At 38.3% G+C, this 24,834-nt stretch overlaps 4 protein-coding genes and 1 pseudogene across 6 annotated transcripts; all 5 read left to right on the forward strand.

Annotated features, from left to right (window-relative positions):
- Window positions 1-251: 251 nt before the first annotated feature.
- Window positions 252-5,684, forward strand: LOC125207353 (AT-rich interactive domain-containing protein 4-like). 3 transcript variants are annotated; one of them, XM_048106653.2, is made up of 16 exons: window positions 252-621; window positions 800-1,165; window positions 1,253-1,441; window positions 1,763-1,816; window positions 1,925-2,013; window positions 2,167-2,443; window positions 2,535-2,591; window positions 2,721-2,752; window positions 2,845-2,980; window positions 3,074-3,247; window positions 3,406-4,026; window positions 4,113-4,250; window positions 4,349-4,447; window positions 4,545-4,645; window positions 5,004-5,094; window positions 5,188-5,684. In XM_048106653.2, the coding sequence occupies exons 2-16, from the start codon at window positions 1,016-1,018 to the stop codon at window positions 5,281-5,283; spliced, it is 2,304 nt and encodes a 767-aa protein (XP_047962610.1). In that variant the 5' UTR covers window positions 252-621; window positions 800-1,015; the 3' UTR covers window positions 5,284-5,684. The 3 variants fall into 3 exon arrangements, with proteins under 3 accessions (XP_047962610.1, XP_047962607.1, XP_047962608.1); XM_048106650.2 differs by having other exon boundaries at window positions 815-1,165; XM_048106651.2 differs by having other exon boundaries at window positions 820-1,165.
- A 2,129-nt stretch (window positions 5,685-7,813) lies between these two features.
- LOC125207272 (subtilisin-like protease SBT1.5 pseudogene) lies at window positions 7,814-10,392 on the forward strand (annotated as a pseudogene).
- Window positions 10,393-13,846: 3,454 nt separating this feature from the next.
- On the forward strand, window positions 13,847-16,107 carry LOC125200181 (ethylene-responsive transcription factor RAP2-2-like). The gene is made up of 3 exons (XM_048097912.2): window positions 13,847-14,246; window positions 14,822-15,761; window positions 15,876-16,107. The coding sequence occupies exons 1-2, from the start codon at window positions 13,964-13,966 to the stop codon at window positions 15,709-15,711; spliced, it is 1,173 nt and encodes a 390-aa protein (XP_047953869.1). The 5' UTR covers window positions 13,847-13,963; the 3' UTR covers window positions 15,712-15,761; window positions 15,876-16,107.
- Window positions 16,108-17,029: 922 nt separating this feature from the next.
- On the forward strand, window positions 17,030-19,826 carry LOC125204710 (putative late blight resistance protein homolog R1A-10). The gene has a single exon (XM_089061810.1). It carries the CDS (start codon window positions 17,184-17,186, stop codon window positions 19,824-19,826), a length of 2,643 nt encoding a protein of 880 aa, XP_088917936.1. The 5' UTR covers window positions 17,030-17,183.
- A 273-nt stretch (window positions 19,827-20,099) lies between these two features.
- On the forward strand, window positions 20,100-22,553 carry LOC125204223 (putative late blight resistance protein homolog R1A-4). The gene is made up of 2 exons (XM_048102817.2): window positions 20,100-20,303; window positions 21,663-22,553. Exons 1-2 carry the CDS (start codon window positions 20,100-20,102, stop codon window positions 22,524-22,526), a joined length of 1,068 nt encoding a protein of 355 aa, XP_047958774.2. The 3' UTR covers window positions 22,527-22,553.
- Window positions 22,554-24,834: the final 2,281 nt, after the last annotated feature.

Consider the following 24,834-nt stretch of genomic DNA (forward strand, 5'->3'; position numbering starts at 1 on the left):
ATTGAAGGAAAAGAGAGAGAAGATGACTACAATACAACACTCAGTATTCTTCCAAAGCACCCAGAAATTTCATTCAATATTCCCTCAATTTTATTCCAATTATAATTCAATCAATCCTAGCTAAATGGGAATGAATGAAAACAGTGCAAAAACACACCTTACGATTTGGGACGAAAATTGAAATGTAGTTTGACTTTGATAATCCAAAAAAAATAAAAATTGCCAAGTAAATGATTACTGCAAAATTAACTTACCTAATTTTAATAGCAGATGAATTCAAGTTAACAAAATCAGAATTGAAGTTTTAACAGATCATTATGAAAAGAATTTAGTTTATTGCCACATTATAATAAAGATTAAAGATTTCCCCAATTTTTTTTAGATGGAGATGATTTAGCATCACTTGTTTCGAAGATCAATTGATAAAGATTCTTGAAACACACGATTTTTCTTTTTTATTTTCCCCTTTTCCTATTCTTTTATGGTTTGATTTTTATCGGGGTTGAATTATTAAAAAGGCAGTCGCATTAGGGTTACCTATTTTTTCTTCCCTCTGTATGCGATAGGAGATTTGTTTTGGTTTGAAAGCGGCGATCTTTGTTGATTTCTCCATCTGGGTCGGTGAGTTTGTTTGTTTTATCATCTGGGTTTTCGAAATCTTCAATGTCTTTTTGTTTCTGTTTCAGCTGATTTTGGGTATTATTCATAAGTTGGGAGATTGAAGTGTTAAGTAATTCTTGTGTGATTTTTGTAAGTTATGATTTCTGATTCTGTAGAAATTTATTTGATTTTGATTCAGTTAATTTATCTGCAGATCAGGCCTCGATTTTTCTGTGTTAATTGTGTGGAAATAAGTTGTGAATTTTGGTGCTAGTTCAAGTGAAGTTCGTTCATCATGCTGCTGCAATGATGCTTGAATGTGGTTTTTAAAGTGGATGATAAGTGGATTTTGTGAGAGATAAGTAAATTTGGATAAGTTTCCTGCCCTTCTCGAGTAAAAACCAGTGATTTGGATATGTTCCACACCCAAGGAGCTCTGAAACACACTTGCAATCTTCTCGCGGTCTTGTGTTCGGAACCAGCAGAGAGCAAGCGGAATCAAGATGTTTCGGAGGAGAAGAGGAGGTTCCCCTTCCCTGAAATTGCATCTTCAGGACGTTTAGAGGTGCATAAATGATGCTTATTAGCTCGTCTAAGTCGAACCTGATGTTGTTTGCTGCAGTTTTTACATCGGTTATGTTGGCATTGTCAGGTCCAAACGCTGAAGAATCCGACACCAGATGAGTTCCGCAAATCTCTTGATTCGTTGCAGCCGAATCTTGTTTACTTGCAAGGGAAACAGTTGGAAAATGAGGAAGTTGGGTCATTCTCTTTGGGAGGGGTAGAGCTGTCCTCTCCCGAGGCTGTTTCCGGACTTTTTAGCTCCACAATTCCGACTACTGTATGTTTTTTCTTTCTCCACCAAGTTGTCGTTATATTTGCTATTAGCTTTTGGATTGGTTCTTGGTTGCCACTATATAGAAGTTTTTTTTTCTTTAATATATGAACAACGAGTAGTTTAGTTTATATAGAGATGAAGAGGAACATGCATTAAATTTGATGTCAACTTGAGAAAAGAGTGTCGGTGGTTGATTTCCAGTTTCTCCTTAGTAACACGAGCATTAGTGGGAAAGTAACTTTGAAATATCTTGGCTTAAAGTTTTTACTTTCATATCTCTAATGCTCATATTAAGTCTGATTGGAAGTAAACGCTTTTTTGAAGGTTTATTTGGAGGTTCCAGATGGTGAAAAGTTGGCCAAGTCTCTTCATTCGAAGGTAAGCAAAGAGGAGTAATTTTGGTTGTCGAAAATGCTAGCAATTTTTGACAAGAAAAGAAATTCGTATGCAGATTTTGCTTCCGGCTCACCGTCTTCATCTGTGCAGGGTATTCCTTACGTAATATACTGGAAGAACTCATTTTCATGCTATGCGGCTAGCCATTTTCGTAATGCTCTATTATCTGTAATACAAAGGTAATTATATTACTTACTGATTAATTTAACAAATACGGTTGCTTTCACTTACTCGTGTGACAAACATTGCAGTCCTCCGTATATTGTTGTGTCCATGTCTCAATTTAAATTGCTAAAATCTTAACCTGGTGCCTTTTATGTTATCTACTGTAGCTCATCGTGTCATACATGGGATGCTTTCCAACTAGCCGATGCCTCATTTCGGCTTTACTGTCTTCGAAATAATTGTGTCCTCCCTGACGGCGAGAAAGTCGATGATGAGGTGGGCCCTAATCTTTTTGGGGAACCTCCTAGGATCACTGTCGACGTTCCCGAGATTGAGGATGCTGGGGAAGATGAAGAAAGCACGTCTGGCTCCCTTCCTGCAATAAAGATATACGACGATGATGTGAACATGAGATTCCTCATCTGTGGAGTGGCTAGTTCCTTGGTAATGGCGTAAACTAAAAATTCCAATGTATTTAATGTTTCGTTTTGAAAAAGACAAGGAAAACTTGGACCTAATTGATTACTATTTTCAGGATTCTCGTTTGTTGAGTCCGTTGGAGGATGGTTTGAATGCCCTCCTCAGTATCGAAGTAAGCACCACCACCCTTCAGAAAATTAATGAAAAAAAACTAATCTTTGGTTATTGCTAATTTCATTCTTTAGATGATGATCTGTTTGAGTGCTCATTTGGTTAACTTTTGTTACCTGTGCTAATTCAGATGCGAGGGAGCAAACTTCACAATCGGGTTAGGTAAGTTTGTTTGCAATTTTCATGTTGTTGGTACTGTTTTCCTCGTTTATTGATATACGTCGGAAACTTGACCTGCCTGTATCATTTTCCAGTGCTCTACCTCCACCCCTCCAAGCTGGCACGTTTTCTCGGGGTGTAGTGACAATGCGATGTGATTTATCAACCAGTAGTTCAGCCCACATTTCTCTTTTGGTATCGGGAAGTGCTCAAACATGCTTTGATGATCAGGTGATGCGTTAAAACTTTTCCAATATTGGCTTTACGGTTTTTTCTCTTTATTATTTCTGTAATTTGGCTGAATTACTCAACCAATTCTTACAGCTGTTGGAGAATCATATAAAGAGTGAAATCATTGACAAAAGCGAGCTGGTCCACGCACCGCCAAATTCTGATGAAAACAAGCCGCCCACATCCGAACCTCGAAGGTCTGTCTCAGTAGCGTGTGGAGCAGCAGTATTCGAAGTCTGTATGAAGGTCCCGAGTTGGGCTTCACAGGTACTAATTTTTCATTTCTCTTACTGAACCATTTTATATGGCCGTTGCACCCATTTTTTTATGCATCACCCCTTTAAATTCGTTAGTATGACCATGTGATTTATCGAAAAAAAAATTATGTTTCTATTTTCCTAAGTGCTTCATGGTTTTGACTTTAGGTTTTGAGGCAACTAGCACCTGATATTTCGTACCGTAATTTTGTGGCCCTCGGAATCGCCAGCATCCAGGGATTGGCTGTAGCTTCATTCGAGAAAGAAGATGCAGAACGTCTGCTGTTTTTCTGTTCAATGCAGGGGAAGAATGGATTCTCGAATAATCTAAAAATCAGCAGCCCTCCATCCTGGTTAAGGCCACCTCCTCCTAGTCGAAAGAGGCCTTCAATTTGCCAGGAAATTACCACCAGCGGTTTAAACGGTTTAGCTGCAGGAAGCCGGACCTACATTAAAAAAGAAGAGAACGAACTTATGCCATCGAACGGAGTCAGTTTGCCAAGTATGACCCATAGACGAAGAATCAAGATAGCTGCCTTAAGACCCATCCCTCACGTTCGTCACCAAAAGATGCTTCCGTTTTCTAGAATTTCGGTGGCAGATGGGCACGATGGAGGCCCTGTGAAGGCTAACTTGCCTCCTCCTCCGGCAAAACATAATGCTGGGATAACTCCACCCTCCCATCGGAAATCAAGTTCGGCTTCATTAGCTAAGCAGGTCATATCCTTAAATCCTCTCCCTCTAAAGAAGCATGGTTGTGGGAGAAGCCCGTTGCACGTGTGCTCCGAGGTATATTGTTCTTCAATCTAAATATTTCCATTTGTTTCTGTTTTGATTTTCAAAGTTCTCATCTTTCTGCTTCTCGTTTCGTGAAGGAGGAATTTCTCAAGGATGTGATGCAATTCCTCATCCTTCGAGGGCATAATCGTCTCATCCCTCAAGGGGGCCTTGCCGAGTTCCCAGATGCCATACTAAATGCAAAGCGTCTCGATCTATTTAACCTCTACCGGGAAGTAAGACTTCTCCTAGACTCCTAGTAATGCTTCTTGAAGGATCGAAATAATATCATTTTAGTAACATAGTTTGATGATGGTTTTACGATCATGATCAGGTTGTCACACGAGGGGGTTTTCACGTCGGAAACGGCATTAACTGGAAAGGACAGGTTTTTTCAAAGATGCGCAATCACACGGTTACCAACAGAATGACCGTAATGCCCCAAAACTTGATTTCTTAATTTTGAAACTTGTTACGCTTACGCATTTTAATCCTGCTTAAACTTAATATACGTACGTTTCTTGAACCAGGGCGTGGGAAATACGCTCAAAAGGCACTATGAAACTTACCTTCTAGAATACGAATTGGCTCACGATGATGTCGATGGCGAGTGCTGCTTATTATGCCGCAGGTTCTTCCGCAATCCCTCTTTTCTCTTATCTTGATTTTGCACGTTCGCACAGATACATACACACGCCTACTACGGATTTTTGTAGCCCTTGAGTCGATAGCTAAAGCTCGATGTTTTTCTAAAATTTACTCGTTTCTTGAATATTATGCTCTGCTGCACACTCACATACGTGCTTGCAACACACTACTATGCTCTATTTTGGCCTTTGAGTCGATCACCGAAGCTCGATGCTTTGAAAACGAGTTCTCTTTTCTTGAACATAGCGATCTGCTGCACACACGCTTCAGCACGAAGCTAATAGTTTATGTTTACCCCTTGAGTTGATCACTAATGGTCGGCGTTTTTGAACATTCACCAGTAGCGCGCCCGGAGACTGGGTCAACTGCGGTTTGTGCGGGGAGTGGGCCCATTTTGGCTGCGACCGACGGCCCGGTTTGGGGGCCTTCAAAGTAACACCTCAAATCCACAACTACTGTTAACTTGTTGAGCCATTATTTGATTATTTCCATGGCTGAAAACCACAATTTCTTGAATATTTGCAGGATTATGCCAAGACAGATGGGCTGGAATACATATGCCCACAATGCAGTGTTACTAGTTACAAGAAAAAGATGAAATCAGGAAATGGATATTCTTGAGTTTTTCATAATTCTTTATGGCCCCTCATATTTTGGGTTATTACATTTTGACGCTATTTAGTGTGGAGGAAAGGTATTCTTTTTCCCCTCATTTTACGGAGGAGGCGAGAGGCGAAATATTGAATACATATGGGGAGGAAAATGTAATTTGTGGAAGAATTGTAGGTGGTAGGAAATGTCCCAAAAGAGGGATTTGTTGGGGCTAATTGGATATAATAGCCAAATTAGTTGCTTAATGTGTAATTATATGGTATCTGAGGCAAGACATTTTGTAGCTCTTGTAGTTTTTATGAAAAATGTCACTTGATAGATGCCTCAAATGTCCTTTCTCGGTTTCATTTTTATTGTATATATGTACTTTGATATACCTTTTAAATATAATTTTATGGGTAATTTACTAATTGTAAAGCTCTATTTCATAAAAAGTAGGGATTTGAGTATGCATGAGTTTTAATGCAGAACTAGTAATAAAATAGAAGAGATGTAGAAATAAAAGGTGATTAAAGTAGTGAAGATTGGAGAATGAGGCTCATCCTATATAGTGATAGTAAGAGATAGTAAAAGATTGGCCAAAATAGAGAGGCATTTTTGTGGGACATATTAAAGTAGAAAACGAAAATTATTTTTATGGGTAGAAGAAAATATGATTAACTTTTGGTTTTTGTTTAATTTGATTCTTTGAACTCTATGTTTCGTATCACTATTGGTTTGTAGTAGTAGTAGTATGTTGAACCCGTTAGCTTTTCAATTGTTTAAATTTGACATAATTAATTATTTATTTAGATAAACTCCACTTTTTAAGGGAGTCATCATTGTAAAGTTTCTGTTGTCAATCCATCTATACATAAACTGAGAACGTGTAAGTCCCATATTTCATAAATTGAAAATTTGCTAACTCAATCGTATTGTATTTGAATATCAATATTGTCACATTAAAATATCAATATAAATTTATATTAATATTTTAAATATTAATGTTACACGGTATATTTTAATATTAACTAAATTTATGTTGATATTTCAATATTATTATGTTAATATTTTAATATATTGCATTTACGAGAGCATAATATCACACCTCTAAGTCACACTATGTTATATCAAGACTTTAATTTTTAAATCCCACTATAAAAATAAAGTAATACAGTAACAAATTCTTTATTCAAAATATTATATATACCCCCAACCCACGCACACACATTTTATTCGGCAGGCCCCCCCCATATATGATATATGTATTTATTTACACGACATTCCATGCAGCCAAGCAATATTATAAGTAGAGGCATCTGTTCAATAATAGGTAACATAAGAATAAAAGAAATGTATATTATTATTATTATTAATAATTGCTTTTGGTAAGTGGGGAGGAAGTTAATATCTTAAAGGACTATACTTTTTACAACTGGAATAAAACGACAAAACGAGTGTGTTTTGTTGCACTCAACAACAATTGCAGCACACACGTGACATTCAATTAGCTTCAGTATTTTATTTTGTCTATTATCAATTTCATAAATACCTTATTATATTTGCAATAAACACTCGCCTTAAGGTTGATGTGAATATAGAAAAAACAATTAACAATAACAAGATTGGACCTCACCGATATCTAGGTTACTTATTTAGCAATGCAAAATAGATGCCCGTCACCGTCAATTTACTAAATTTATACTTATGGGATTTAGCAATAGATTTATGTTACAGCCTCATTTAGCAAATAAATTGATTGTGACCTACTTAACCGTCAAATCTAATTGTTTGTTCCCCATAAATCTATTATTGGATAAGGAAGCATCACTGCATTCAATTAATAATTATTAGATCACTTTATGAGCTATACTAGCTAGAATATACTCCAATTTAACTAAACTCATTCTACCTAAACAATTTGAAAAAAGTTGTGAAAAAATGATAACATAGAGCATGAGAGGGTAGTAATTGCAAACATATACATTGTATAAACTCAAAATTTTTCAATACAGTTTCAACACTGTTTCAATATAATATTAATATAATATAAAATTTCAAAATTTTAATGTGAACACATTATCAACATAATATCAATACAACATCAATTATTGACTACCGTTAAAATTCTGTTGACATTATCCTCTTAATGTTTTTTTTTTGCAGATCATAGTTTTAAGTTTGTATAATATTTAGAGTTTTCTTTTAATCACATCCCTGAGAAATGATATCTTTTAGTAACTTGTCCAAATTAAAATCTTTGAATATTATTTCTAAATAGAGTAGTACTTGATTACATATTAAATAATGATCATATAGTATATAATTTCTTCACAAATAACAATAATCCCTAGTATTAAGGTGCTATCATATAGTAATATTCGATTCAAATAATGGTTTAATTAACCCTAACTATTTCAAAGCGACCTTTTCGTCTCTTTAATCTAGCAACCAAAGTAACTAAATAAATCAAATCCTAACTATGAATCTCAGCCGTTCATCAATATCACCATCATTAATCCAGCTCACACCTTAAATACTCACACACTACTGAAACTGCATGAATGAATCTGGACCTCCAATGGCGATTTCTCCCCTCCTCTCCACATTCTCTCTCTTAATCCCCTTCCTTCTCACCGCCTCCTCCGCGCTCAATCCTCGGAAAACCTTCATCGTTCGCGTCGAGCGCGACGCCAAACCCTCGGTGTACCTCACTCACAGCAATTGGTACGAATCGACGCTGAGATCCGTCGCCACCGCGTCCGATTCCGCCGATGCGCCATCTGGACGGCTGATTCACTCGTACGACAACGTTTTCCACGGATTCGCAGCGGAGCTGTCGGCGATTGAGGTGGAGAAGGTGCGGAATTTGCCTGGAGTGATGGCGGTGCTGCCGGAGCAGGTGAGGCACTTGCACACCACTCGTTCGCCGGAATTTCTAGGATTGAAAACGGGAGATAGCGCGGGGTTGTTGAAGGAGTCCGATTTCGGGTCGGATCTCGTCATTGGAGTTATCGATACGGGGATCTGGCCGGAGAGAGAGAGCTTCAATGATCGGGATTTAGGTCCTCCGCCGGCGAAGTGGAGAGGAGAGTGTGTCGCCGCTGAGAATTTTCCGGCGGATGTGTGTAATCGGAAATTGATCGGAGCTAGGTATTTCTGCGCTGGTTATGAAGCGAGCAACGGAAAAATGAACGAATCGACGGAGCTTCGATCTCCGAGAGATTCAGACGGACACGGCACTCACACGGCTTCAATCGCCGCCGGGAGGTACGTTTTTCCGGCGTCGACTCTCGGCTACGCCCGCGGCGTCGCCGCGGGGATGGCGCCGAAGGCGCGCCTCGCCGCGTATAAAGTCTGCTGGAACGCCGGCTGCTACGATTCCGACATCCTCGCGGCGTTCGACGCCGCCGTCGCCGACGGCGTCGACGTGATCTCTCTCAGCGTCGGCGGAGTGGTGGTGCCGTACTATCTCGACGCGATAGCGATCGGCGCTTTCAGCGCCTCGGACGCCGGTGTCTTCGTCTCCGCCTCCGCCGGAAACGGTGGCCCCGGCGGATTGACGGTCACTAACGTCGCGCCGTGGATGACAACCGTCGGCGCGGGGACGATCGACCGCGATTTTCCGGCGAATGTTAAGCTCGGTGACGGAAGGGAGATTTCCGGCGTGAGTATTTACGGCGGTCCGGCGCTGGCGCACGATAAGCTCTACCCGCTAATCTACGCCGGGGGCGAAGGTAGCGATGGGTATTCGTCTTCCCTCTGTTTGGATGGCTCTTTAGATCCTAATTTGGTGACTGGGAAAATCGTGTTATGCGACAGAGGAATCAATTCGAGACCGGCAAAAGGGGAAGTAGTGAAGAAAGCCGGCGGCGTTGGTATGATTATCGCTAACGGAGTTTTCGACGGTGAGGGTTTGGTGGCGGATTGCCACTTGTTACCGGCGACGGCGGTTGGCGCGGCTGAGGGTGATGAAATCAGAAAATACATCCAATCCGCCGAGAAATCGAACTCTCCGGCGGAGGCCACGATCCTATTCCTCGGAACGCGGCTCAACGTAGCTCCGGCCCCGGTCGTGGCCGCGTTCTCGGCCCGGGGCCCGAATCCGGAGACTCCAGATATCCTGAAGCCGGATTTGATCGCCCCGGGCCTCAACATCCTCGCGGCCTGGCCCGCGAATGTCGGGCCGAGCGGGGTCACCTCGGACGAGCGGCGGACCGAGTTCAACATACTCTCGGGGACGTCCATGGCGTGCCCCCACGTGTCCGGGCTGGCCGCCCTGCTGAAGGCGGCCCACCCGGATTGGAGCCCCGCCGCCATCAAGTCGGCCTTGATGACGACGGCGTACAGCCACGACAGCCGCGGGGAGACAATGCTGGACGAATCCACCGGCAACGTCTCCACCGTGATGGACTATGGCGCCGGCCACGTCCACCCGCAAAAGGCCATGGATCCCGGCCTCGTCTACGACATCTCGTCCCTCGACTACGTCGATTTCCTCTGCAATTCGAACTACACGGCGGCGAACATTCGGATCATCACGAGGAAGGTGGCGGATTGCGCCGGCGCGAGGCACGCCGGCCACATTGGGAATTTGAACTATCCCACATTGGCCGCAGTGTTTCAGCAATATGGGAAGCGGAATCTGTCTACGCATTTTATTAGGACGGTGACGAATGTGGGAGATTCGGATTCCGTCTACACGGTGAGAATCCGGCCTCCGGTGGATGTGGCGGTGACGGTGGAGCCGGAGAGGTTGGTTTTCCGGCGGGTGGGGCAGAAGCTGAATTTTCTAGTGAGGGTGCGGACGGAGGCGGTGGAGCTGTCTCCGGGGAGCTCGGTGGTGAGGAGTGGCTCGATCACGTGGTCGGACGGGAAGAGGAACGTGACGAGCGCCGTGGTGGTGACACTGCAGCAACCCCTTTGATCATGATTCTTGAATTGAATGGAGGTTTAGATGATGATCATCAATGTGAGGTGTTTTAATGTAGGTTGATAGAGAAGTGGTGAAGATGCTAAGAGGATTTAGCATGTTTAGGAATGAAAAAATGGTATTGTAAAAAAAGAAGGGGAATGTTGGTGGTGGTGTATATGATTATATAAAAGCGATCATGATTCATGGTCCTCTTGTTTATGAAATTATGGAGATGGAAAGTAGGTTAGTTGTAGTAGTATTTCTTAACAACTGATGGTAAATTTTCATTATCTTTTGTGATTAATTAATTAGTTCTTTGGAATTTTAGGTTTTTTGAACGTCGAAAACGACTCTACATTGCGGAAATTATGTTGCTTGGATTATATATAAAATATTTTTATTTTTAAAATTCACAGTAAATATGAAAGTTTTGGCTGAATTTGTATAGGAGCTGTTTATGATTGGAAATGCATACATCATCATCCACTATCTCATAATCCATTTATTTTACACCATTCCTAATACACCTCTCACAACTTAATAAAATAGTCTTATACATGTAAGTGATGGTTAAGTGATAGTGGAATTATTTTATTAAGTTGTGAGTGTGTATTAGGATTGGTGTAAGAAACATGGATTAGGAGATCCACTCCGCTATACCTTCTGCCGACAGAAAATTATGCTCTTCTAACACAAATTTTAATCAGTGAGGATCACCTACGGCTTTTCCTACACCATCTCCTATTCCACCCATGACAAACATAAAATATGATGATGGGACCATTACTCATATATATGAGGAGTGAAGTAGAGAATGGCGTAGAAAAAGCCAATAGGTGATCCTGACTGAATTTTAACCGATGTACAAATTACACCATTTATTCACGAAATTTATAAGTAGACAAAAACATAAAATTCAGATAACTGTCAAATCAACTCAAGGCATGGTTAATTGGCCCGTTTATAAAAGCCCAGTCAAATGGATTAGGCCCATACATTTTTTGCCCATAAAGAAAATGGGGCTAAGCGACAATCGTTTGGGCCATAGTAAATAAAACAAAATTATGACAACCCTCTAAAATTGGACAAATTCTAATTCGTTCCGCCATTTTAAAAAATACTACTTTCATCCATCCTTTAAAATTTGACACCATTTGACCGGGCACGGATTTTAAGAAATGTAATAGAAAGTGAGTTAAAAAAGTTAGTGGCATGTGAACCCTACTTTTATATATTAGTTTTAAAATAAAATGTGAGAGGAAATGAGTTAGTGAAATGTGAGGTCTACTACAAAAAATGATAAAAGTGAAAGGTGATAAATTTTTAGGGACGGACGAAAAAGGAAATAAGTGACAAATTTTCAGGGACGGAGGGAGTACTAACTGATTAACTTCGAAGTTCCAATTTACTTGCGGTTATCCCTCAATAGAAAAACTATAATTTTTCTGATTATTTGTCTTGTTAAATATTATAATTTTTCAAGTAGGTAGTACATATTTAGATTAAATGTTTTATTTTTTATTTTTTTGGCAATATATAGGTCAATTTTTTTTATCTAAATTATACAGCCTTCAATGATTTGTTGCCTGAAAAATCATGAAGCTTAAATACGACTTTTATGAATGAAATAATTCATGTGATTGAACAAACTTTGTCAAAAATTCATAAACAGTAACGATAGAATATATTTTCAGGCCGAACCAATAAAAAGTGGAGTATATCTTCTCGGCGAAGAATGGGGATTAACAAATTTTAATTATTGCACTACTTCAACCAGTTGCAGCTAAACAATTGAAGCGTAATTTAATTATTTCTTTCATTGTTGCAAGTTGATGGAGGCTACCTCACAACTTGCCCTCTTTTGATCATAAAAAATGCAAAAGCAAATGACGTTTTGATCATAATTCATAGTTGTGGTCCAAAAATATTGCTACAATAAACCAATATATATCACCTTCTTGTTATATTTTATCCGGTGGAATTGTATTTCGCACACATTTATAAGGATGTTAATTGTTACCTATACAATTACAATTATTATTGTTATTATTATTAGTGGTGAGTTAAAATTATAAAATAAATTATCCAGCACCGTCTAAAAGGCTCAGCCTCTCAGGGCATCACATGTTTAGACAAATTTATTTATATTTATATTTAGTAATTTTCTGATCATTTGGAATCTTGACGTGTGAAACTTTTTTGAAAATGAGACAAATTTAGATAAGTTTTTGTCCCTTAACTTAAAAGGATGTTGGATTTTAATTGGGACAGCCGTCCATCTTTTCCAATCAATTAATCACCTAAATTATACTTACTAATATTTTAAACAAATTATTCGTATTCTCACGTGTACAAACTCTACTATTATGGGAAAATATATATTTTAATAACAAATAGAATCTTAATTGAACCACTATATCACAGATGCAATAATTACAATGAGGTGAATCGGTTGTTTTCTAGTTCTTTCTCGAAAAGATTTAGGAAATTTTACATCGTCTAAAGTCGTAATAATTGATGTAATTGAATCTTTAATTAGTCACTTATCAAGAAATGTCACACTAAGAATCTTCGTGTGATTTTGAATTTTAACATTTCTTATTTAATTTTTTTAAAGAAAAATCTAATCGAGGAAATAAGAGTAATCAATTGAATTTGAACTCAAGACTTTCTACTTTCAATATTAAATGAAATTAATGAACAACTGATAAATATAAAATGGAATGGGGATTGAAAAATTCAAACCTACTAGAGTGAAAGTTACTACTAGTACTTACTAGTGCATGTAACATAATAAGAATATGCCAAAATCTATAATTTAATAACCATATGGTAATTTTTTATTAACCAGCAAATATTATAAAACATAAAGTTGGATTAAAAGAATCCAGCATTAGTTTCCTGTCAATTATTTGACAGCTCGTGTCTATGTTCTGCAGCAAATAATTTTCAGTTTGAATAAAAAACTTAACCAGCAAAAATAGAATTTAATGTTAAATGACATGACTGACCTCCATTAATTGTAAACAGTAAAACAATCGAGAATGTTTTACTAGTAATGGTTTGTTTCCCAGTTCTATTGTCCGACTCGAAAAAAATTATTTACAAAAAAATTTATAATTAAAAAAAATAGTACTCTTCCGTTTCATAGTAATTGAGACGTTTCTTTTTAGCACGGAGATTAAAAAAATTTGTGTTAGATGAGTTAAGTAAAAGGGGAATAAAGTGGAAAATTAAAAAGTTAAATAGATAAAGAGAGAAAAAGTAAAAGAGAATAAAGTTGGTGTGAAAAAATGTGCTGACTTTTACTAAAAAGGGAAATGACTTTATTAGTATGGAACGTATCAAAATGACAAAATGACTCTATTACTAAGGAAGAGAGATATTAATAATCAAGTTTAAAAATTTATAATCAAAGTTATTCATTTGTAGTATTAGTTTGGATAGAACATTTGCTTTTAACTATGTGTTCATTTTCTTATTTTGTTTAAGAAATAAATTACACACAATTAAGCTTTAATAAAGGAAATTATTTCCTCATCTCAGGGGCATATATGTCAAACAACTACAAACCCGTAATTTCGCCTTCTCACGGGGGTTAAAATCGTCAAATTGAACGCGCCACTACCTCGATATCTCACCTGCCTCTTTGCATGTATAAAATGCCACTAAAGACAAGCCACACGCATCTCTCTCTCTGAATTTCATTTCCCCCCAAAAAGTAAACCTATTTTGCATTCGCAAAATCAAGGAATTTGCTCAACGAATCGAAGAGATACCGTAGTGTAGTCTGCAATGTGTGGCGGAGCTATAATCTCGGATTTCGTGGCGCCGGCGAGCCGGTCGTCGGCGCGACTGACGGCGGATTTGCTATGGGGAAGCGCTGTCGCCGGCTTGGACCGGAAGAAGAATCGCGGCAGCTATCGCTCCAAGCATATGAGATCTGCGCCGATCCTCGATTTGGAGGACGACTTCGAGGCTGATTTCCAGGAATTCAAGGATCATTCCGACGGTGAGGACCAGATTGGCGCGAAGAAGCCCTTCGCTTTCTCCGCTTCGAAGAGTTCTGGTTCAAAAGGTGAGACTGATTTTTTTATTTGTGGTGATGTTTGTTGTTAGGTTTGTCAGCATGCAATTTCTGGAATGAATTTATGAATACCTTTTTGCTTTCTTACTTTCCTTTTTGTGTTTTTTATTGGCAAATTAGTAAATGTTCAGTAGTTCGTAGCCCAACTTTATAGTTAGGATGTGTTTTTTGGTATGGATTTTTGGTTTTCATTGTTTGTTTTAGCTTTGGCAATTTTGATTGAATTGAATGAAGGAAGGTGCATTGGTTTATATTTTAGGTCTTATATGTTGGATAAATGTATAATTTGAATAACAATTACTTGAATCAGAGAGAAAGCAAATATGCACTTGCCTTGGAGAAGATCAAAAAGATACTATCAAGTACTATTTGTTCTGTTATTGGATTCTAATTATATGTTTTTAGTTTAGTCGTTGTTGTAATCATATGGATCTGATATGTGCATCTTGTGATTAAGTGTAATTCTATGCATCTGATGTTGGTTCCTGTAATTAAGAAGATAGAAATATAGTCTTAATTGTTGTTCCTTGTTTGATGTTTATGGTCTCTTGTTGCTTTTTATGAAGGTGTGAAACATACAGACACCGTTGAATCTGACGAGGAGGATGGAAAGTGTTCAAAAAGAAAGAGGACGAATCAGTATAGAGGGATTAGACAACGTCCTTGGGGAAAATGGGCTGCTGAGATCCGTGACCCAAGGAAAGGGGTTCGTGTGTGGCTTGGTACTTTTAATACTGCGGAGGAAGCTGCTAGAGCTTACGATACTGAGGCTCGGAGGATCAGGGGTAAGAAAGCTAAGGTGAATTTCCTTGAAGATGCTCCTCCTGCTGCTTCGAGATGTACTGTTAAGGCAAACTCGCGTCAAGAGGTTCTTCAGGAAAGCCTGAGGGCAGTTCAGCTCAACGAGGATGAAAGTCTGAATTTCATGAACATGTTAAATGATGACTACTACAATTCATTTGGCGTCGTTGAAGAGAAACCGCAAATTAAGCAGTTCTGCTATACTGGTTCCTATCATACAGCTGATGGGAACAATCTAAAACCACTTACTCCTACTGACGGATCAAATGTTTGCTTCAGCTCTGACCAGGAAAGCAATTCTCTTCTTGATTGCTCAGACTTTCCTTGCGGTGAAAACTGTGTAAAAACCTCAGAAATATCATCTATGCTGTCAACGGTGCTTGAGGGTGAACAGGCTGACTTTACTGAGGATGCTGGGCCAGCGAAGAAAACCAAGACCATTCCTGAAAATCTCACACCCAGTGATGGGAACACTGTCTCTGATGATCTATCAGCATTCGATTCCCAGATGAAGCTCTTTCAGATGCCATATCTAGAGAGCAACTGGCAAGCCTCACTCGAAGCCTTCCTTAATGGAGACACAGCTCAAGATGGAGCAAGCGCGATGGATCTTTGGTCTTTTGATGATGTCCCAGCTATACTAGGGAGTATCTAATGCTGCAGCTTGGCGCGTTAAAAGCTGCCTTTTTGTAAATAAGGCTACATGTTAGTGCTTTTGCCCCCCGTAAAAAATTATCTTTGCTTTAAATATGCAGCAATAGAAATTTGATGAATCCATTATTACGTTGTTGTTGATGTCTTCCTCTTGCTTTTCTGCAGGTGTGTTGCTTGCTAGTGATCAAGAATGGCAAAATTCTAAGCATGCCAAATGCCATTTGATGGTGTTTTCTAGGAGTCTGCGTAAATCGTAATGTGCGTTTTATAGGTAAAAACTAGATGAAATTTGTGTTTGAAACATTGAAAAGTCTATGATGATGATATGATGCCTGTATGGATGATTTATTACGCGTTTAAACGTAATATTATACCCTCTCTGCCTGTTTGTTTTCCAGCGCTATTTGATTCTTATCTTATCTTAGAAATATTGTAAATTTGCTAAATTTTAATTAAAATGTTTGTATGGCTGATTTATGCGGTCATGCGGATGAGGATTGGCTTAGTGAACATGTACTAGATAGCAAGTTGTGAAGCATATTTGCTGAATTGTTTGTGCAATTGAAGCAAAGGACAATGTTAGGTGAAAATTGAAAGGTAAGTTAGGAAAACGGTTGAGATATTTTTGGGTGTTATTTCCTGTTGCTAGTCAAAAAGATACTTCGTCCGTCTGCCATTAGGAGTCCCATTCAATGGCAGTACGCGTTTTAAGAAATGTTCAGAAAAGTGGGTAGAAAAAAGTTAGTGGAATAGAGGTCCCATTGTATATATTAGTTTTAAATGAAATGTGAGTGGAATGAGTTAGGTGGAGGTGGGACTATAGTATACCATTTATGGTAAAAGTGAACCGAAACTCTTATTCGCGGACGGACTAAAATGAAAAAACGGGACTCTTATTCGCGGACGGAGGGAGTAATTGGTGGCGAAACAAGTGAAGAAACATTTCGGCATATCTTGTTTTAGTGGTAGAGTAATTAATGCTCGAGTTATATATGGAATGGTGTCCTTACCAATTTAGAATTTCTGTCCCGATTAAGATCAACATGGAGTATCACTCAACTTCAATTTTTTTAAAAAAAAATTAAAATTCGAACCAAATTGTATGAGTTATCATGGAATCGACTCAACATTATTTTATAAGTTTATAACTCCAGTCCATTGCTACTATATTCTGAACATGTAAACTAGTCATTTTTTAAATTTTATTCCAATAAGACATGGACCTCAAAAGCTAAAAAGCCTATACAAGTGAATTTTCATTCATGAATATATAGGGATGAAATTTATGGGATAGATCAAATATCTCTTGTCAATCTCTTGGGCCACTGGCATATTGGATTTGAAACAATTGGTGCAGAATTGAATTTGGCTTCAAAATATTGGATAAGAAATTATTGGTGCAGACATTAGGTGTACTCTTATTTCTTCTTTGAATAGAAGATCGATTCTCTTCGTTCTAGTGCAGTGTTAAGCATGGCTGCTTATGGAGCTTTGGTTTCTCTTTTGAATATCATCGATACCATCGATAAACATCCTTCCCCTCCCATTTCTATCCACAAAGAGCAAGTTGAATCCCTCACTCAAAATGTTACCTTCTTGCTGGAATTTCTTGATGGTTATATTTCCCCAGTTGTTGCTGATGGCTGTGAAGCTGATCCATTGGAGCGTCGCATTGCTGATGCAGTTTATGCAGCTGAGGATGTTATCGAATCCCAAATTCTGCTTCAGATTCACAATCGATCCACATTTGTTGAAAATCATGACTTCTATGATGATCTACAGAAAGTGATAGAAGAAATGAATCTCATCGAGAAAGAGGTGAAGACGATTACAGATGAAGCTCTTTTGCAGCAAAAGCCCACCGGTGAATTGACATCCTCTTCGACCGTGAAGGAACACGTGATGGTGGGGTTTGAAGAAGTTTTTCTTGAAGTGTTGGATAAGCTCACTGGAGATCGACTCCACCGCCAAATCATCCCCATCACGGGGATGGGCGGAATTGGTAAGACCACTCTTGCCAAATATCTATTTGAGGATGCACTTGTTAAGGAGCATTTTGATATTCGTGCTTGGATTACAATTTCTCAAACTTATAATGTGAAAGAAATACTTAGAGAAGTTTATATTCAAGCAAGTGGAGGTTCAAGTAGTGACATGAGTGAACTTAGTGAGAATGAATTAGGAGAAAAATTGTACAAGTTTCTATATGGCAGAAGGTATCTTATAGTAATGGATGATATGTGGAGCGTAGATGTGTGGCAGAAGATAAAAATGTGGTTTCCTATTTATAAAATTGGAAGTCGAATAATCGTAACAACTAGGTTGTCAAACTTGAGTTCTCAGTTGAACGAGTCTTGTACAGTTGCTATGAGATTTCTAGACCAGGCTAGTAGTTGGGGATTGTTTTGTAAGATTGTGTTTGGAGAAGAAAGTTGTCCTCTTGATTTGGAGAATACTGGAAAAAATATTGTAGCAGATTGTAAAGGGCTTCCTTTATCAATTGCTACGATTGCAGGTCTTTTGGCAAAATCAGAGTGCACAAGAGAATGTTGGGAGCGTATGGAACAAAATTTAAATTCAATTGTTATTAACAATAATGATGAATTTTGCTTGAAAGTATTAAGGATGAGCTATCTCTATCTGCCAAACTATTTGAAGCCATGTTTTTTGTATATGGGTGTTTTTGAGGAAGATCGAAGAATTCGTGTATCAATGCTTGAGAAGCTATGGGTTTCCGAAGGCTTTTTGAAGCCGCAGAGTGGGAAATGTTTGGAAACGATTGCGCAAGAGTACCTTAAGGAGTTGGTTGATAGAAATCTTATTTTAATTGATAAGTTGGGGTCTATTGGAAAGATTAAGTATTGTAAAGTTCATGATTTGTTGAGAGATTTGTGTTTGAAAGAGGCTGAAAAAGAAATGTATTATCACGTCTTAAGAGATGATCCTCTACGCATAAATAGCGCACGTCGGGTTGTTCTTAAGACCAGAGGGTCGATAATGAGTGAAGTCTTTAGATCTTTGTCACATGCTCGCTCCTTAATATGTGATTTTCAAGAGGGGGATGGAGACGTTCGACTACCTCACAATCTTGGATTGTTGAGGACATTTAAAGCATATGATGATAACTCTAATTCTTGGAATAGTGTTCATTATCTAGATAATGTGTTTGAATTGGTGAACTCGCGGTATCTTGCTGTTAGAATCCATGACGAGTCCAAATTCCCTTCTTCGATTGATCTGCTTTGGAATCTGCACACATTGATCATTTATTGTTCGAATGTTCTTATTGTACCGACTGAAATTTGGAAATTGCATCAACTTCGACATCTCGTGTTTGAGGAAGGCGAGGTGATTCTCACATGTCCTCCAAGTAGCGATAATGACATTGTTATCTTGGAGAATCTGGAGACACTCAAAGGAGTTCAAAATTTATTCTTGAATGAGGAAGTGGTTAAAAGAATTCACAATGTGAAGAAATTGCATCTCAACTACTATGTCAATCAAATGAAAGGAGGAAATTGTCTCAGCCATCTTCAGTGTTTAAGTAGATTGGAAAACTTACGTTGTGAAATCGAAAATATATGTAATGAGTATTTGCAGCGGATTATGTTCCCACACTCCCTCAAGAAGTTGTGTATTGTGGTCTCCTATGATGTGGAGTTGGAGTTGGAAGACATGATGCTGAAAATCGGTTCATTGCCCCTTCTCGAGAAGTTTGTATTAAAAGGTGGCCGCTTCATAACACGCAAGTGGGAAACAGTTGAAGGCCACTTCCTGAGCCTAAAGTTTCTACGGTTGCAGTCCTGCGACGGTCTACAAGATTGGATTGTGGCGGATAGCTCCCACTTTCCACTTCTACAGAAGGTTCGCCTTTGTTATTTAGGTCGACTGAAGGAGATCCCATCGGAAGTTGGAGAAATAGCAACGCTAAAATCAGTTTTATTGGATTATTGTAGTGAATCAGCGGTAGTGTCTGCTAAAAAGATAGTAGAGGAACAAGAGGATTTATACGGAGACGAACTAGACCTTCATGTTCGAGCTATAGTTTATGAGAAGCAAAAGGAGCTGAAGAGCTTGGCAACGACCAACTTTGAAGTTAAAGTGGGAATGTTTTAGTGTTGGATTTCATGTAGCATGGAAAAGTAGTGTTGGGCCTCACTTCCTCTTCCATTCCAACTCAAGAATAGAAGATGCTGAAACCGTGAAGCCCGAGCTAGCTTGTTAGAATGGAATAGAAGCATTGAAGATCTTAGTTTGTTTCGAGGTGTATGTAAATGCGCAAGCCCAACCACAACTGCAACTGCAACCGCAACCGCAACAATTGAAGAGGACTTCTTTCATGAACTTCAACAAGTGATAGAAGAGTTGAATCTGATAAGGAAAGAAGCCATGGAGATTGTAGTTGTCACTCGGCTGCAGAGAGAGGTTCCCTGTGCTAGCTCGTTGACATCTTCTTCCACCGCGAAGAAAAACGTGATGGTGGGCTTTGACGATGTATTTCTTGAAGTTTTGGATAAGCTCACTGGAGATCAACTCAACTGCCAAGTCATCCCAACTGCCAAGTCATCCCATTCACAGGGATGGGTGAAATTGGTAAGACCACTCTTGCCTGAAATCTATTTGAGAATGCACTTGTTAAAAAGCATTTGGATATTCGTAACACAACTTTATTATATCAAGTACCAAAATAAACGACTTTTTTTTTGAGATGCTTAGTAAATAAATGAAGTAAATATCACATCCAATAATATTCAAAAAATACAACATTTCTCTTCTCCTTTCACAAAACGGCCACCCCATTAGGGGCGGAGCTAAGGGGGGCCCTTTGGCCCTTCAGCCATTTGTATAATTCCTATATACTCCCCCGTCGCACAAGAATATGCATTCTTTCTTTTTCAGTCCGTCCCATAAAAATATGCACTTTTCAATTTTGGAAACTCCTTTTATTCTAATAAGGTGAGACTCATTTTCCACTAACAATACTTTAATTATTTTTTCTTTCTACATTTCTCTTATATTTTCAATTTTGCATTAAAATTCGTGTTAAATCCAAAATACATATTCTTTGGGAATGAAGATATGCATGCAACGTTTAACATATTAGATGTTGGTGCAGTTAGTCTGAGTTATGCTGTTTTCTTCTCTAGTTATTTTGTCTCATATCTATTTATGTTTCATGGATTTTCTTACATTAGAAACTTTTATTGATTTTTTTACTAGTAATTTTGTATAATTCATTTTAAATTGTATTCATATAAAATGATTTTTAAAATTTAAGAATTGAAAATAAATCTTCAATTCTATAAATATTTAAAATGATATTAATAAAATCAATTTTAATGAGATATCCTTTATTATAAAAATCTGGAATTGAACACAACTCTTTGATCTTGATCTAAAAAATATGTAAATATATCATAATCATATTATAAGTAAAATTGGTGCTATGCTCTAAAAAATCTATTCGGTAATTAATTTTATCACCATCCATTTCTTATGCATGGCTTTTTATATTGCTCGCGTGATCAATAAAAGTTGTTTCTGTGTCGGGTTTAGGGGTTTAGCACTTAACACAATCAACAAATTTAATGGTAGCTTGGGCCCCCACCTTAAAATTTCTGGCTATGCCACTGCGCCCATCCCTCTTGAAATAGGATTCTTCTCTCTCTTGCAGGTTCTTTGTGTTAGTAATATCAAGTTAATACCTATCATTAAGTCTCTTCATCCCACCCGTCATCGTTTGTCTTCAGAATCTTTTGGCAAACAAATTGGTTGTATTCATACCATTCTGGTTGTCTTGTTTCACTGAAAGAGTTAATAAGCATGGCGGCTTATGGAGCTCTGGTTTCTCTTATGATTATCATAGATACCCTCCAAAAACATCCTTCCCCTCCCATTTGCATTGACGTAAAGCAAGTTGAATCTCTCACTCAAATTGTTACCTACTTGCAGGAGTTTCTTGATGCTTATATTTCCCCTGTTGTTGTTGATGGCCGTGAAGCTGATCCATTGGAGCGTCGCATTGCTGATGCAGTGTATGCAGCTGAGGATATTATCGAATCCCAAATCGTGTTCCTGATTGGCAAACATTCCACTATCGGTGAAGATCATGACTTCTATCATAATCTACAGACTGTGATAGAAGAAATGAATCTGATAACGGAAGAGGTGAACAAGATTTCAGTCCAAGCTCGTCCGCAGCAAAAGCCAGTTGCTGCCTTGGCATCTTCTTACTCTATGAAGGAAAACGTGATGGTCGGATTTGATGAGGTGTTTCTTGAAGTTTTGGATAAGCTCACCGGAGATCAACGCAACCGCCAAATAATTCCCATCGTGGGGATGAGCGGTATTGGTAAGGCCACTCTTGCCAGAGAGTTATTTGAAAATGCACTTGTTAAAGAGCATTTTGATATTTGTGCTTGGATTTCAATTTCTCAAAGTTACAGTGTTAGAGAAAAACTTAGAGAAATTTATATTCAAGTACAAGGGCATTCAAGGAATGAGAATGAAAAATTGAGTGATCTGAGTGAGAACCAATTAGGAGAAGAATTAAACAAAACTTTATATGGCAGGAGGTATCTCATAATAATGGATGATTTGTGGAGTATCGAGGTGTGGGATAGGATCCACTTTTTCTTTCCTAGTGGAAATAATAGGAGCCGAATAATTGTAACAACTAGAATGTCAAATTTGAGTTCTCAATTGAATGAGTTTTATAGAGTTGGTATGAAATTTCTTGGGGATTGTTTTGTAAGACTGTGTTTGGGAAAGAATGTTGTCCTCATTTGTTTGAGAAAATTGGAAAGAATATTGTAGCAAATTGTAAAGGACTTCCTTTATCAATTGCTACAATAGGAGGTCTTTTGGCGAAATCTGAGCGCACGAGAGAATATTGGGAGCATATAGAGCAAAATTTGAATTCAATTGTTAATAATAATAACAACGATGAGTTTTGCTTGAAAGTACTGAGAATGAGTTATATCTACCTACCAAACTATTTAAAGCCATATTTTTTGTATACCAGTGTTTTTGAGGAAGATTATAGTTTTTCTGTGTCAATGCTCAAGAAGTTATGGGTTTCTGAAGGATTATTAAAACCAATGGGTGGCAAATGTTTGGAAATAAGTGCACAAGAGTATGTGAAAGAGTTGGTTGATAGAAATCTCATTCTAGTTGATGAGTTGGGGTCTACCGGAAATGTTAAAAATTGTAAAATTCATGATTTGTTGAGGGATTTGTGTTTGAAAGAAGCTGAAAAGGAAAAAATATATCATGTCATGAAAGATGATCCCCAATGCATTAATAGCGAGCGTCGTGTTGTTCTTAAAAATGCATCTTTGTCAATAAATAATGTCTTTGGATCTTTCTCACATGCTCGTTCCGTGATACTCCGTCCGTCCGTGAATAGGAGTCCCATTTGTTTTCGGCACGGGTTTTAAGAAATGTTAAGAAAAGTGGATGGAAGAAAGTTAGTGGAATAGGGGTCCCACTTGTATATATTAGTTTTAAATGATATGTGAGTGAAAGGAGTTAGGTCGAGGTGGGACCCTAGTACCATTTATGGTAAAAGTGAACCGGGACTCTTATTCGTGGACGGACTAAAATGGAAAAACGGGACTCCTATTCGCGGACGGAGTGAGTATTTGATTGTGGCGAAAACCAAGAGGGGCATGGGGAAATTCGACTGCCTCACAATCTTAGATTGTTGAGGATACTCAAAGCATATGATGTAGCTACCAATACTTTGAATGATGCTTATTTCTTTGATAATGTGTTTGAATTGGTGAACTTACGGTACCTTGCCTTTAGTGTTCATAAGAAGTCCAACTTCCCTTCTTCAGTTGAGCTGCTTTGGAATCTACACACATTGATCATTTATTGTGTGAATGATCTTATTGCACCGATTGAAATTTGGAAGTTGCATCAACTTCGGCATCTCATTTTTGAGCTAGGAGAAGTTGTTGGCAATTGAAACTAAAAAAGTAACATAAAAACTGTTCCACTTCGGTGTCAAGAGAAAGCTGAAACTAGTATATAAGTTTCATGAGCCCTCCTTCTATCACCAATTGGTTTTAGGATTGAACCCATGAATTTCTATCATGGTATCAGAGCGGGTCACCGATTTTGGGCTAAAATTAACTGACCCAACAAAATATCTGGGCGAAAAAAATGGCTGACCCAACAGTATAACTGGGTTTAAATCTGGGCCAATGGTCCCAACCGATCGGAAAAAAAATTGGGCAAGTTGTCCAAACGATAAAAAAAAAAGGTTCAACCCCTCCAATGTTGCCTTGAAGGGTTTGAGGGAGGGTGTTGGCAATTGAAACTAAAAATGTAACATAAAAATTGTCCCACTTCGGTGTCAAGAAAAAGCTGAAACTAGTATATAAGTTTCATGGGCCCTCCTCCTATCACCAATTGGTTTTAAGATGGAACCCATGGATTTCTATCAGAAGTGATCCTCCCAGATCCTCTAGCGGTGACAATGATATTGTTATCATGGAGAATTTACAGACACTCAAAGGAGTGAAGAATTTGTTTTTGAATGAGGAGGTGGTTAAAAGAATTCCCAATGTGAAGAAATTGCATCTAATCTACAATGTGGAACAAATGGGGGAAGAAAACTGCCTCAGCTATCTTGAATGTTTAAATAAATTGGAAAACTTCCGCTGCTGCATCAGATATGGAAGTGATGTGTATTTGCAGAGAATTAGGTTTCCACAATCCCTCAAGAAGTTGTCTGTTATTGCGTCTTCTGAGCTAGAGTTGGAAGACATACTACCAAAAATTGGTGCATTGCCCCTTCTTGAAAAGTTTGCGCTAAAAAATGGTTTCTTCGAAGCAGGCAAGTGGGAAACTGTAACGACCCGCCCATTTAGGGTATAATAAATGCGGCGTTCGCTAACTAGGTAGACTTAAATGTATCAAAGATCATAAACTAGAGTTTCAATAGAAAGGGATTTGACCAAAACATTAAATGAACAATTAAGTAGAGTAAGAATCATGCCTTAGCAAAGGAATCCAACAAAAGACTTATTTAAAATAAAAGCTTAACAAAGTTTTCAAGATAAATATTTCTAACTGTTCATATTCCAAAATATACCCACGAAAACAAAAGTATTTA

This window comes from Salvia hispanica, chromosome 6, assembly GCF_029641045.1.
Source record: "Salvia hispanica isolate PSC_SH4W2 chromosome 6, Shi_PSC_v1, whole genome shotgun sequence".
Classification (NCBI taxonomy): domain Eukaryota; kingdom Viridiplantae; phylum Streptophyta; class Magnoliopsida; order Lamiales; family Lamiaceae; genus Salvia; species Salvia hispanica.

What these genes read in the sequence shown, in the direction of transcription:
- LOC125207353 (XM_048106653.2), top strand. Translation starts at nt 1,016, where the DNA reads ATGTTCCACACCCAAGGAGCTCTGAAACACACTTGCAATCTTCTCGCG. An exon ending in GCTCCACAATTCCGACTACT is followed by an intron (nt 1,442 to 1,762) that starts GTATGTTTTTTC and finishes GCTTTTTTGAAG; the next exon opens with GTTTATTTGGAGGTTCCAGA. An exon ending in TATTTAACCTCTACCGGGAA is followed by an intron (nt 4,251 to 4,348) that starts GTAAGACTTCTC and finishes GATCATGATCAG; the next exon opens with GTTGTCACACGAGGGGGTTT.
- LOC125200181 (XM_048097912.2), top strand. Translation starts at nt 13,964, where the DNA reads ATGTGTGGCGGAGCTATAATCTCGGATTTCGTGGCGCCGGCGAGCCGG. An exon ending in GAAGAGTTCTGGTTCAAAAG is followed by an intron (nt 14,247 to 14,821) that starts GTGAGACTGATT and finishes CTTTTTATGAAG; the next exon opens with GTGTGAAACATACAGACACC.
- LOC125204710 (XM_089061810.1), top strand. Translation starts at nt 17,184, where the DNA reads ATGGCTGCTTATGGAGCTTTGGTTTCTCTTTTGAATATCATCGATACC.
- LOC125204223 (XM_048102817.2), top strand. Translation starts at nt 20,100, where the DNA reads ATGGAGATTGTAGTTGTCACTCGGCTGCAGAGAGAGGTTCCCTGTGCT. An exon ending in CACAGGGATGGGTGAAATTG is followed by an intron (nt 20,304 to 21,662) that starts GTAAGACCACTC and finishes ACCTACTTGCAG; the next exon opens with GAGTTTCTTGATGCTTATAT.